The following is a 12595-nucleotide window of genomic DNA, read 5'->3' on the forward strand; positions in this document are numbered from 1 at the left end:
TCTCCTCATTCCCTGGGGAATATCATTTTCAGTTCACTACTTGATTTCTTATATTGCTAGCTTGTGTTATTGCACTTCCACACAATGGTCAAGCTGCTGCCTCACAGCGCCAGGGACCCGTGTTTGATCCTGACCTCGGTGCTGCCTGTGTGGTGTTTGCTCGTTCTCCCTGTGACCAAGTGGGTTTCCTCTGGGTGCTCCAGTTGCCCCCCACATTCCAAAGACGTGTGGGTTTGTAGGTTAATTGGCCTCCGTAAAATTGCAGAGATTTGGGCTTGATGGCTGAAGGCACAGCGACCAATGGCAGCCAACCTCTTATTCAACTCAGCATAGTCTCTGCTCCTCTTTTAAAGTTCGCATTCATACTTAAAATCAAGATCAAGCGAGTGTTCTTCCCACTGTTAACAGGCAACAGAATCATCCAATAACTAAGTAAAAAGTGGTCCTAACCTCCCATCTACCTCATTGGAGACCCTTGGACTATCTTTAATTGGACTTTACGGGACTTTAACGTGTATCTGAACATTGTGGATGGCTTGATTGTAATCATGTATAGTCTTTCTGCTGACTGGTTAGCAAGCAACAAAAAGCTTTTCGCTGAACCTCAGTACACGTGACAATAAACAAAACTCAAAACTCGCTTTTGTCCATTTGCTCCATATCAGGGGTTTGCCCTCCCTCAGTTCATCTTGACAGCGTGACAGGTATACTGTTGCAGTACTTCCCACCTGCCAGTAACTGTGGGCCGAGTCATGCCCGGGAGAGAGGGGGAGAGGGAGTGGAGGAGAGAGGAGGAGAGAGGAGGGGAGAGGAGGGGGAGAGGGGGGGGAGAGGGAGAGGGAGGGAGATGGGAGGGAGAGGAGGGAGAGGGGGGAGGGGGGGAGAGGGGAGGGAGAGGGGAGGAGAGGGGGGAGAGGGAGAGAGAGGGAGAGAGAGGGAGAGGAGGGGGAGGGGGGAGAGGGGGGGAGAAGAATAGAATAGAATAGAATATGTTTATTGTCATTGCACAAAACTGAGCAACGAAATTCCATTTGCAGAGGGGGGAGAAAGGGGGAGAAGGGGGGGAGAGGGAGAGAGAGAGTGAGAGAGAGAGAGCGAGAGGGAGAGGGAGAGGGACGATAACTATAACATTACCTGTGTTAAGTTTCTGCATTAGTTGGTTTGGAACAGGGCACTGTCGACTCTCCCGGTTGAACCATTTGTTAGAAGCCGAGGAGCGTCTAATGCTTAACCTTATGGTCCGTGGTACACGCCCGTCTTTCCGCAATCTGCAAAAAATACCTGCAATGTCCTCAAGGCAAGTACATTATCCACTGAAGCAATGCTAGCATTTATATCAAGAGGACTGGAATGCAAAAACAGAGATGTAATGCTGAGGCTCTATAAGGTGCTGGTCAGGCCGCATTTGCAGTACTGTGAGCAAATTTGGGCCCCATATCTGAGGAAGGGTGTGCTGGCTCTGGAGAGGGTCCAGAGGAGGTTTACAAGAATGATTCCAGGAATGAGTGGGTTAGCATATAATGAGAGTTTGACACCACTGGGCCTTTACTCATTGGAGTTTAGAATAATGAATAATGAAAGGCATAGACAGGTGGGAGAGTCTAGGACCAGAGGTCGTAGCCTCAGAATTAAAGGGCACTCTTTTAGAAAGGAGGCGAGGAGGAACTTCTTGAGTCAGAGGGTAGTTAATCTGTGGAACTCAGTGTAACAGAAGACTGAAGGTCAAGTCAGTGGATATTTTTAAGGCAGAGATAGGCAAATTCTTGAATAGAATGGGTGTCAAGGGTTATGGGGAGAAGGCAGGAAAATGGGATTAGGAGGCAGAGATCAGACATGATTGAATGGCGAAGTAGATGTGATGGGCCGAATGGCCTAATTCTACTCATATAACTTGTGAACTTGTGAAAAGTGGCCATGTCTTTCTGTTTAGTTGGATTGCTATACAGCCAGGTGTATATCGACACCACATGAGTGGCACTGTGCATAACATTTCACGTGATAAACACATTCTTTACTTTTAATTTGTGCATATTATAACTTGCTAATAAGTTATGCTAATGGTGGGAGAGGTCATTTGTAGCAGCTGGTGTTAGGGTACACTGCAACCATGGGGGGATTGGATAGATCGCAATCTCATGTGGTTCATTATACACGGAAGTTATTTGATTTGTGATACATATTCATGGTGGCCCCGAACTTTAAAAGCCAAAACAATGCCAAATATTGTATGCGTAAGAACAGAAAAGCTCATAAACAAACACATTAATCCTTCATTGTCTAAGAATATTATTATAGGTATTTACTGAAATATAGAAAGTGCTACCTTCTTTGCAATTTTTTAATGCATATTGAGCTCTCTCTCCATTGCCTCACAAAAAAAACCCCAGAAAAATAGTGTTATGCTGCTCAATTTTAATTCCAATCTATTTTATTCCTATTAAAAACAGAAATTAACAAAAAAAGAGCAGCCAAAAGTCCGCCAAGCTGCTAAAACAGCTGGAAAGCAGTGCCCAGTATGAGCGATTTAGATTTTAACCTTCTCTTATTGATAAGACATATAACCAATGGGAAAGTCTCGGAATTAGAAGGACCGGGGATATGTACGAAATGGGAAACCTACTATCATTCCAACAATTACAATTAAAATTTAAACTGAAAAACAACCAATATTTTAAACATCTTCAGATTTGCGATTTCATGAAAAAATATATACAAGGATATCAAAAAATAACTCCTGAATTATTGGAAGAAGCAATGAATATTGAAGCTGACACAAAAATTAATATCATATTTATATAATAGTATTCTTAATATAGACCTACCATCTACAGAGGTACTTAGAGAAGAGTGGGAACGGGAACTAATGATAAAAATTACGAAGGTTACATGGGAAAAGTACTTGATATATATGCATAAATGTTCGATTAATGTAAGATAATCTAATTCAATTTAAAATTTTACATAGATTATATTATTCAAAAACAAGATTGAACAAATTTTATCCAAATATATCTGCCATTTGTGATAAATGTCTATCCCAAAATGCAACTATAACACACTCCTTAGTTTCCTGCGTAAAACCTTATAGATTTTGGAGTGATATTTCGAAATATTTACAAAATTATTCAAGATAAGAATGGAACCTAATACTGAAATGATTATATTTGGCGTAATGGAAGATGGGAATAAATTGAACACATCTCAAAATTTATTTTTTAACTATGGTTTAATAATAGCAAAAAAATTAATACTTAAATTTTGGAAAAATACATTAATACCAACGCTTAAAATGTGGATTGCAAGTATGTTGGACACCGCACATCTTGAGGAAATGCGATTCCTCCTAATGGATAAATCAGACCAATTCATAACGAGTTGGTCTCCATTTGTCGTCTTTTTGGAATCATATGGTGGAACACAATTGTAAAAAATAACTGTTTCAGGACTGGACGAGGGTTGGTCAAGATTATAAACAATGATCTCCTTACTTTTTTTAATGTTTTATTCTCTTTTTTCTATTTTCTTTTTTTCAACTTTCAACTCATTCGTCTTTTTTCTTTTTCTTCACACACTATATATCTCACGTCTTTCTATCCTTTACTATCTAACTTATTTTTCTTATTCTAATCTTTCTTTAATATAACAAAAAAAAAAAAGAAGCTATACATAAAATGTATTATGAAAATATATATTAGGCACTTTGGTGCCATATGATTGTACTTACTGCTAATAAAATAAAATAATTAAAAAAAAAAAAAACAACAGAAATTAACACAAAAAGAGCAGCCAAAAGTCCGCCAAGCTGCTAAAACAGCTGGAAAGCAGTGCCCAGTATGAGCGATTTAGATTTTAACCTTGCGCCCTTGTTTTTCTGTATATGTTGTCCATGGACACTGACACAGGGAAATGTGAAGCTGGCAGAGCCCAATGTCAATATTCCCACTATCTGACTACATAAGACACTGACATTGAAATACCTGGGGAGATGGCCAGGACCCTGAAGATTTTGTTTTACAGAAACTGATATTAGTCAGCCTCCTTTGTTAAAAATTATGAATTCTTTGTATAAACATGGGATAATATCATGATGTAAATGTCACCAGTTAGAAGATTTTTAGAAGGTCAAGTGAACAAGACTGACAAACCTGATTAGAAGACTAATCTGCAGTTCTTCAAGCTTCATTCTGATTTCAACTAATGAGGAGCATTTCCTGAAGGAATCTTCATTACTGAGGGACTGAGGAAAAAAAATGTACGTGATTAACAAAATGTTTAACTCTTGCAGGCAATTAATGTTGATCTGCATGAAAAGGTCAACATTAAATAATTTGACCGATTAGTATTTATCTGAAATATATGACAAGGATCTAAACATATTAAAACGTTCAATTTATGTTCAATTAGTTGAGTCCAAATGGCTAATAATGGTGGGATTAAAGATCTTATCCAGTTATATTGGTTTATGTAATACTCATTTGCAGCTTCAATAACAATTGGTGTCAGTGTCTGGTGCACCAGAAATATTTAGAAGAAATAACTAGTGTTCCTGGTTGCAGTCAGAGTGATGCCTGCTTACGTGTGGATGTTTAGGGAGGGTAAGACTTATCCCAGAGAACAAGGCTATTCTTTAACACGACCAGCAGTACACAGATGAATTGCCTGCCAACTCTTGTACATGACCAATAACCAATAGGTTGACGATGTCCATTCAATTAAATGGAGAAACAGGGAACTGCAGGTGCTGGTTTACAAAAAAAAAGATACAAAGTGCTGGAGTAACCCTGCGGGTCTGAAGAAGTGTCCCGACCCGAAATGTCACCAATCCATGTCGTCCAGGGATGCTGCCTCACCCGCTGAGATACTCCAGCACTTTGTGTCTTTTCTTCCGTGCAATTAAATATTAAATAAATTAAATAGATCGTTATTTTCAGAACAGGAAGGCAGAAGACTGGAAATCTGAAAAGGGCTCTCGACCCTATATGTCACCTATTCCTTTTCTCCAGAGATGCTGGTCCAGGAACGCTGAGGCCCTGTACAAGAAGGGACAGAGCCGGCTGTACTTTTTGAGAAGTCTCCGCTCCTTCAACGTCTGCAGTAAGATGCCGCAGATGTTCTGGGGCAGCAGGCCGAAGGCCGTGGAGGCTAATAGGATCAACAAACACATCAGGAAGGCTGGCTTCACCTGGGGGAGGAGATGGATTCATGGGGGTGGTCTTGGAGGGGAGGATGCTCCTCAAACTGCAGAGCATCCTGGACAATACAGCTCACCCCCTCCATGACACACTAGTCAACCTGAGGAGTACCTTCAGCAACAGACTGGTTCCACCAAGGATGCAGGACAGAACGCCACAGGAGATCCTTCTTCCCTGTGGCCATCAAACTTTACAACTCCTCCCTCTTCTGTTGTGGGTTTGACTGACTCCCCCCCACCCCCCAATCTTTGTACATCCCCAATCCTTTCCACTCAATTTCATGTTTCATGTATTTCATGTTTTTATGACTGTTGGCAGATCAATTTTCCTCCTGGGATAAATAAAGTTCTATCGTATCATATTGTATCTTATCGTATGCTGTCTAACCTGTTGAGTTACTCCAGCCTTTTATGTCTATTACTGGAAATCTAATATTGATTGATGAGTCTTTTTGGGGGGGAAAAGAGACTAGAGAATTCATGAAATTTGCAGCACAGGAGGAATCTACTCGGCCCACTGTTCATGCTGGCACATATATAGTACAATAGCGATCATTAGAAATTATGATACTAAACCACATCTGCTGTTTTCAATGGATGACCTTTGATCAAGCTTGAAATCAGTAACCTACAATCTCAAATAAGCAATTTGGATTCCTCATGTAGAATTTTCATGATGCCCTTAAAATCCTTTATAGCGGTTATTCTTCAGTCTGACCTGCTATGTCATCCTCAATTTTTATTTCAGCTGACTGTGATATTCTTGGTTCTTGGTTTCTTGGTCCTCCAAAATATTCCAAATGGAACTTAAACTGGAGGTGGTGGAGGGAGGGCTTAAGCCAGAAAGGGTTATTGGGAAGAAAGAGCTACTTTAAATTTAGTTGCATCTGGTTGGGTAACTATAGTAGGGTGGAGATTATTCCATGCTTTAATTGTGCGGGGGAAGAACAAATTGCTGTATACATCTGTCTTTGTAGCTGGGATCACAAATTGGATCGAATGCCCGCGTCTGCTCCTAATTGGTTTGTAATCATATGATTAATATGACCAAATTTATCTGCCAAACATCAAGACATTGCCTCACATAAGACAACATGCCCAGCAAATGTTCTGCAAATTATTCTTGTAGGTTAAACATGGCTCTATGGATTCATTTGATGTATGACACTCCGGTTTAACAGGTTAAGGCATGTAATTCTCGCCCTGAACACACTGTTTAATCTTTGGCCAACCATTTCCTGTAAGATTGGCTCAGTCAAATAGTGCTTTCAGACTGTGATTAAGCAATCCGTTGGGATGGAAATGACTTGGGAGGATTGGTGCCTGCTGAATTAATATTCTTCCTCAGATTCAGATTCAGATTCAACTTTAATTGTCATTGTCAGTGTACAGAGACAACGAAATGCAGTTAGCATCTCGCTGGAAGAGCGACATAGAATATGATTTCAATAAATAAATCTATTTACATGCATACAGTCATAGTGTTTTTCCTGTGGGAGGAGTGTCCGGGGGGGGGGGGGGTGATTGGCAGTCACCGAGGTACATTGTTGAGTAGTGTGACAGCCGCAGGGAAGAAGCTGTTCCTGGACCTGCTGGTCCGGCAGCGGAGAGACCTGTAGCACCTCCCGGATGGTAGGAGGGTAAACAGTCCATGGTTGGGGTGAGAGCAGTCCTTGGCGATGCTGAGCGCCCTTCGCAGACAACGCTTGCTTTGGACAGACTCAATGGAGGGGAGTGAGGAACTGGTGAGTGCGTTGGGCAATTTTCACCACCCTCTGCAGTGCTTTCCGGTCGGACACAGAGCAGTTGCCATACCATACTGTGATACAGTTGGTAAGGATGCTCTCGATGGTGCAGCGGTAGAAGTTCACCAGAATTCTGCTATTCCTGTAAGCAATAGCACATAATAAAATGTTGTTGTTGCAGAATGCTGATATATATATGCATAGAGTGATGTGTTGGCTTGAATAGAACTCTAAAACAACGTCAATAGATGTTATATTTTAGTTTAGTTTAGTTCAGAGATACAGTGTGGAAACAGGCCCTTTGACCCACTGAGTCCGCATCGAACAGCGATCCCAGCACATTAACACAAGCCTACGCACTCTAGGGACAATTTACAGTTATACCAAGTATACAAACCCAAGCCAACTAACCTACAAACCTGCACGTCTTTGTAGTGTGGGAGGAAACTGAAGATCTCAGAGAAAACCCATGCAGATTCACAGGGAAAACGAACAAACTCCATACAGACAGCACCCGTAGCCGGGATCGAACCTGGGTCTCTGGTGCTGCAAGCGCTATGAGGCAGCAACTCTACCGCTGCGCAATCGTGTTGCCCGCCACCATGCCACCATCATTACTTGATGAAATGACATGAACATGTGAGCCAGATCATCCAAATCGATAATCTACAACAGTTTTCAAGGTATTCATGGCTGTAAAGGGCCTGTCCCACTGTATGAGGTAATTCAAGAGTTCTCCCGAGTTGTCCCTAGTGTGACAGGCCCATAACTCAGCGGGACAAGCAGCATCTCTGGAGAGAAGGAATGGGTGACGTTCCTGGTCGAGACCCTTCTTCAGACTGTGGTCCTTCATGTGGTCTTAAGGGCCAGTCCCACTTTCACGACCTAATTCACGACCTCTGACAAGTTTGCCCTTGACTCATACTCGCAGCATGGTCGTCACGAGGTCGTAGGATGTCGTAGGTAGGTCGTAGGTAGGTCGTGATGCTAGTCGTAGGTACTAGTGGCATCAAGTAGGTTGGGGCGTTTTTCTAGCCTGATGAAAAATGTTCACGAGTAAAAAAGGTTGTGAATTAGGTCGTGAAAGTGGGACAGGACCTATACTGATTTAAAGTTTAGGTGCACCAGCTCACATCACTGCTGCATGGATCATTGGAGAGGTTACTCTTCACTGGCACATACGCCGAAGATTGCGAGCTCCATAATGCCCATCACGGCAGCATTAACCAACATGTGGGGAAAATCAGAAGTTTGCTGGTTCTGTAAAAGCTATGCAGTTCAACTAAGCTGCATAACCTCCAAACCTGAAACTCCATTGCATGCTATGGCTGAATCTGCTAGCTGGCAGGTTGGGTGATTTTGTTGTATTTCTCCTAGTTAATAATCCACATCTCTGGATACTGGCCCAGTAACATAGCCATGTTTATATATTACAACCGGCACTGTATCCACTAACACATAATATTGATATTTGTTAATAGAAATATTTATATAATAAAGTGGATAAAGATTGGTTTGCCTTGGCTTTTGGGCACCAAGTGAATAAGAAAATGATCTATCGATTGCCATAAATTGGTCCAAAAAAACAGCTCCCTTATCTGCAGTTAATGAATTTTGGACCTGTTCAGTAGCAAAACTGGTCTTAGGGTAATTAGGAGGGAAGAAAGCAAATGCTTTGGAGAGAACACGTGCAGGCAAACAGCAAACTTGGATGCACAGCCAGGATTGTTAAAGTTCATAAGTTTGTATGTCATAGGAACAGAATTAGGCCATTCAGCCCATCGAGTTTACTCCGTTATTCAATCATGTCAGATCTATCTGTCCCATTTAAAGATTAAAAGAATCTACAAGAAGTTTGAAGAAGGGTCTCGACCCAAAATGTCACCCATTCCTTTTCTCCAGAGATGCTGCCTGTCCTGCTGAGTTAGAAACATAGAAAATAGGTGCAGGAGTAGGCCATTCGGCCCTTCGAGCCTGCACCGCCATTCAATATGATCATGGCTGATCATCCAACTCAGTATCCTGTACCTGCCTTCTCTCCATACCCCTGATCCCTTTAGCCACAAGGGCCACATCTAACTCCCTCGTAAATATAGCCAATGAACTGGCCTCAACTACCTTCTGTGGCAGAGAATTCCAGAGATTCCCCACTCTCTGTGTGAAAAATGTTTTTCTCATCTCGGTCCTAAAAGATTTCCCCCTTATCCTTAAACTGTAGACCCCTTGTTCTGGACTTCACCAACATCGGGAACAATCTTCCTGCATCTAGCCTGTCCAACTTGTTAAGAATTTTGTAAGTTTCTATAAGATCCCCCCTCAATCTTCTAAATTCTAGCGAGTACAATCCAGCATTTTGTGTCTAACTTTGGTTTAAACCAGCATCCGCAGTTCCTTCATGCACAAAATTATCTACAATTTGGTTTCAAGGCCTTCATCGTGACCATTAAAAAATCCTGATAACAGACACAAAATGCTGGAGTTACTCAGCTGGTCAGGCAGCATCTCTGGAGAAAAGGAATAGATGACGTTTCAGGTCAGACACTTCATCAGACTAGAAGCTCCAGATTAAAAACTCCTGGTTCTGCTAATGTAGAACGAGGTACACATGATCAGCACATATACTATTTAGATTAGTTTAGTTTAGTTTAGTTTATTACCACGTGTGCCGAGGTATAGTGCAAAGCTTCTGTTTTATTCAAAGTGTTGTAGATATTTCCTCAAACATGTACAGGATCTTCCATTACCTATTTAAATGAAGCCAATCTGCTGTAGGCAAAAAAGCTAAAATGAAGGAACAAATAGCTGTGGTCTTACTGTTAGTGTAGATTAGACATATGGGTTCATGGCTAACTTTTGCTCATGTTATACCTGACAGGATCATCTTAGAATCATCTCACGTGAAAAGTAATGTTCAAGAACTTACCTGGGGTGGACCTCTTGGGGTAACAGGAGAGTCATCCTCTCCAAAGCTGAGCTTGTGTATCCGTTGAGCTGTGATCACTCCCAGATCCTTCTCCAGCAGATCCAATGGAAAGGTTTGCAGGGCATGAATGGTGTGAATTCCAAAATACTCAAGTCGCTTGACTGTTTTCGGGCCAATCCCTGGAATGGCATGTTAAAATGAAGCAGATGAAACTAAAAGCGAATTCCAACCGCACAAAACCACAGCATAAAAAATGTTAATCTGTAGGCTTGCTCGACACTCGTCCGAGCATAAGTGTGATAGAGCCGGCCGGCACTGCCCTTCATTCAATCGTACAGTACTAACAATTTATTGCAAAGCTGATTTTGACCAGATTAATTTCCAGTTTTAAACTCTTCATCATGCGATACTTTCACAAAAGGAAGAAAAAGAAAAACAAAATCATAAAGCCACACCAAGCCATTCTGCATCTCCTTCAATCACAAATTTACAGGACAACTTCAATGGGGATCTGGAAAAAAAGATGCTTCCCTGCTAAATGTATTGGCAACATTTTGAATATCCTGAAAATCCAGTTCATATAGCAAATGGAATTTCAACTTGCACTCCTTGAGTGGCCTGCGTGCATGTCCTTAATGTCATAAGACATAGCAAAATCACACCATTTGGCTCATTGAGTCTGATCAGCCATTCGATTATATTCAATCTATTTTCCTTCTCAACCCCATTCTCTTGCCTTCTCTCCGTTACCCTTGACACTCTTACTAATCAAGAATCTATCAATCTCCACTTTAAAAATACCCATTGACTTGGCCTCCACCATCATCTGTGGCAATGAATGCCACAGACTCACCATTCTCTGGCTGAAGAAATTCCTCCTTTTCTCACAGAGAGTGGTGAGTCTGTGGAATTCTTTGCCTCAGAGGGCGGCGGAGGCGGGTTCTCTGGATGCTTTCAAGAGAGAGCTAGATAGTCTTGCTGGGTTGTATGCAAAAGGGAGCGAAGGGAGTGAATGTTTAGGAGAGTGGATGGAATACTGCCAAGAGGGTTGTTCTCCCTCTGTGTATGTTTTACATACAGGGAATCATTTGGTAGATTAAAATTATAATTTATTCAGAATATCTTTTTTAAAAGTACTCAAGGATAAAATATTCCATGATATTCCAAAGATAAAATATTCCATCTGTTACCTTTTCGATTAGAATCTTTTATCCTTGAGTACTATGTGGCAAACCTGATAATGTAAAGTACGGCACAGTGGCGCATCGGTAGAGTTGCTGCCTTACAGCAACAGAGACCCAGGTTCGATCCTAACTACAGGTGCTGTCTGTACGGAGTTTATACATTCTCCCTGCTTTCTCCAGGCACTCCGATTTCCTCCACATTCCAAAGTACAGGTTTGTTGGCTAATTGGCCTGGCAAAATTTTAAATTGTCTCTACTGTGTGTAAGATAGTGTTAGTGTGCGGGGATTGCTGGTCGGCGTGGAGTCCATGGGCCGAAGGGTCTGTTTCCACACTGTATCTCTAAACTAAACTAGACTAACAGTTTTTTTATTAATGCAATTGCAAACGGTGAAGAGGGTGGTTCACCATCACTTCTCAAGGCAACAAAGTTCGAAAAGTTAGATAGGGCTCTTAAAGATAGTGGAGTTAGGGGATATGGGGAGAAGGCAGGAACGGGGTACTGATTGGGGATGATCAGCCATGATCACATTGAATGGCGGTGGTGGCTCGAAGGGCCGAATGGCCTACTCCTGCACCTATTGTCTATAAAATATAGAAATACCTGGATCGCATAAATGAATCCAAACGTCCCCCCCCCCCACTGAAAATGTAAGTAGCATAGTTAGGAATTCTTACCGGGTACTTGTTTGAGCTGCAGAAGGTTCCCCATACGGTCTTGAATGCTTTCTGGAAACAATGTTGTTTGTTGGTTGGGTTTAAATGTCCCTGACACCAGTTTGGCCAACAATTTATTTGATGTGATTCCTGCACTACTGGTGAGACCGATTCTATCGCATATCGCTGTTCTCATTTCGGCTCCAATTTTTGATCCGAGAGCCAACCGAACATGTTTTCCATCAGCCGTATTTAATGCTGTACAAAAATTAATTAATGAAGAAAACTTCAATGTCTTCGCTTCCTCATGTGAAGAAGATTGCATGATTCATATGACAAAACGATGAAAATACACTACATTTCTTATTGATATGGTGATATTACAAATATAGCATTTGCAATTTTCTTACCAGTACATTGATCCAGAAGATTAAGATACATGCAATTAACAGTGAGTTGGTCACAAGGATTCACAACTGGCTGACTGACTGAAGACAGAGGGTTGTGGTGGAAGGACAATATTCAGTCAAGAGCTCTGTCCCCAGTGGAGATCCACAGAATCTGTACTGGGACCTCCGCTGTTAACGTTTTATATATATACTAGACTAAGAGGGACCTGTTGGGTCCCAGCATCACACGGGAGGGCTGGTCACCAACGCAATATTCCACCTCTCCACCAATTCCAATATTGCTCGCCAGTGGGGGGGCTGTCTGTTACGCTAGTAGGGATGTTGCGCGCCGAAGGTACTGGTTTCCAGAGGGCTAGTACAGACATTGTGGGCCGAATGGATTCTTGGGCAGGCATCCAACTGTTGCAACGATTTTAAAAGCCAAGCCAAGAAAAACAATTGGGCTGCACCCACCCGACAACCAAAATGCATTTTGTGAACACAAAC

At 41.8% G+C, this 12595-nt stretch overlaps 1 protein-coding gene across 3 annotated transcripts in view; it reads right to left on the minus strand.

The window, feature by feature from the left end:
* The window catches only part of poli (DNA polymerase iota), a 52427-nt gene that overhangs the window by 8174 nt on the left and 31658 nt on the right, over nt 1-12595 (minus strand). For all 3 annotated transcript variants that reach the window (XM_033033416.1, XM_033033409.1, XM_033033400.1), the window contains 4 exons: nt 11721-11957; nt 9860-10038; nt 4146-4237; nt 1135-1268 (listed from right to left, as the gene is read on the minus strand). In XM_033033416.1, the coding sequence (XP_032889307.1) occupies nt 1135-1268; nt 4146-4237; nt 9860-10038; nt 11721-11957 (642 nt within the window). The remainder of the gene's footprint in view (nt 1-1134; nt 1269-4145; nt 4238-9859; nt 10039-11720; nt 11958-12595) is intronic.

Source organism: Amblyraja radiata, chromosome 1 (assembly GCF_010909765.2).
Source record: "Amblyraja radiata isolate CabotCenter1 chromosome 1, sAmbRad1.1.pri, whole genome shotgun sequence".
Taxonomy (NCBI): domain Eukaryota; kingdom Metazoa; phylum Chordata; class Chondrichthyes; order Rajiformes; family Rajidae; genus Amblyraja; species Amblyraja radiata.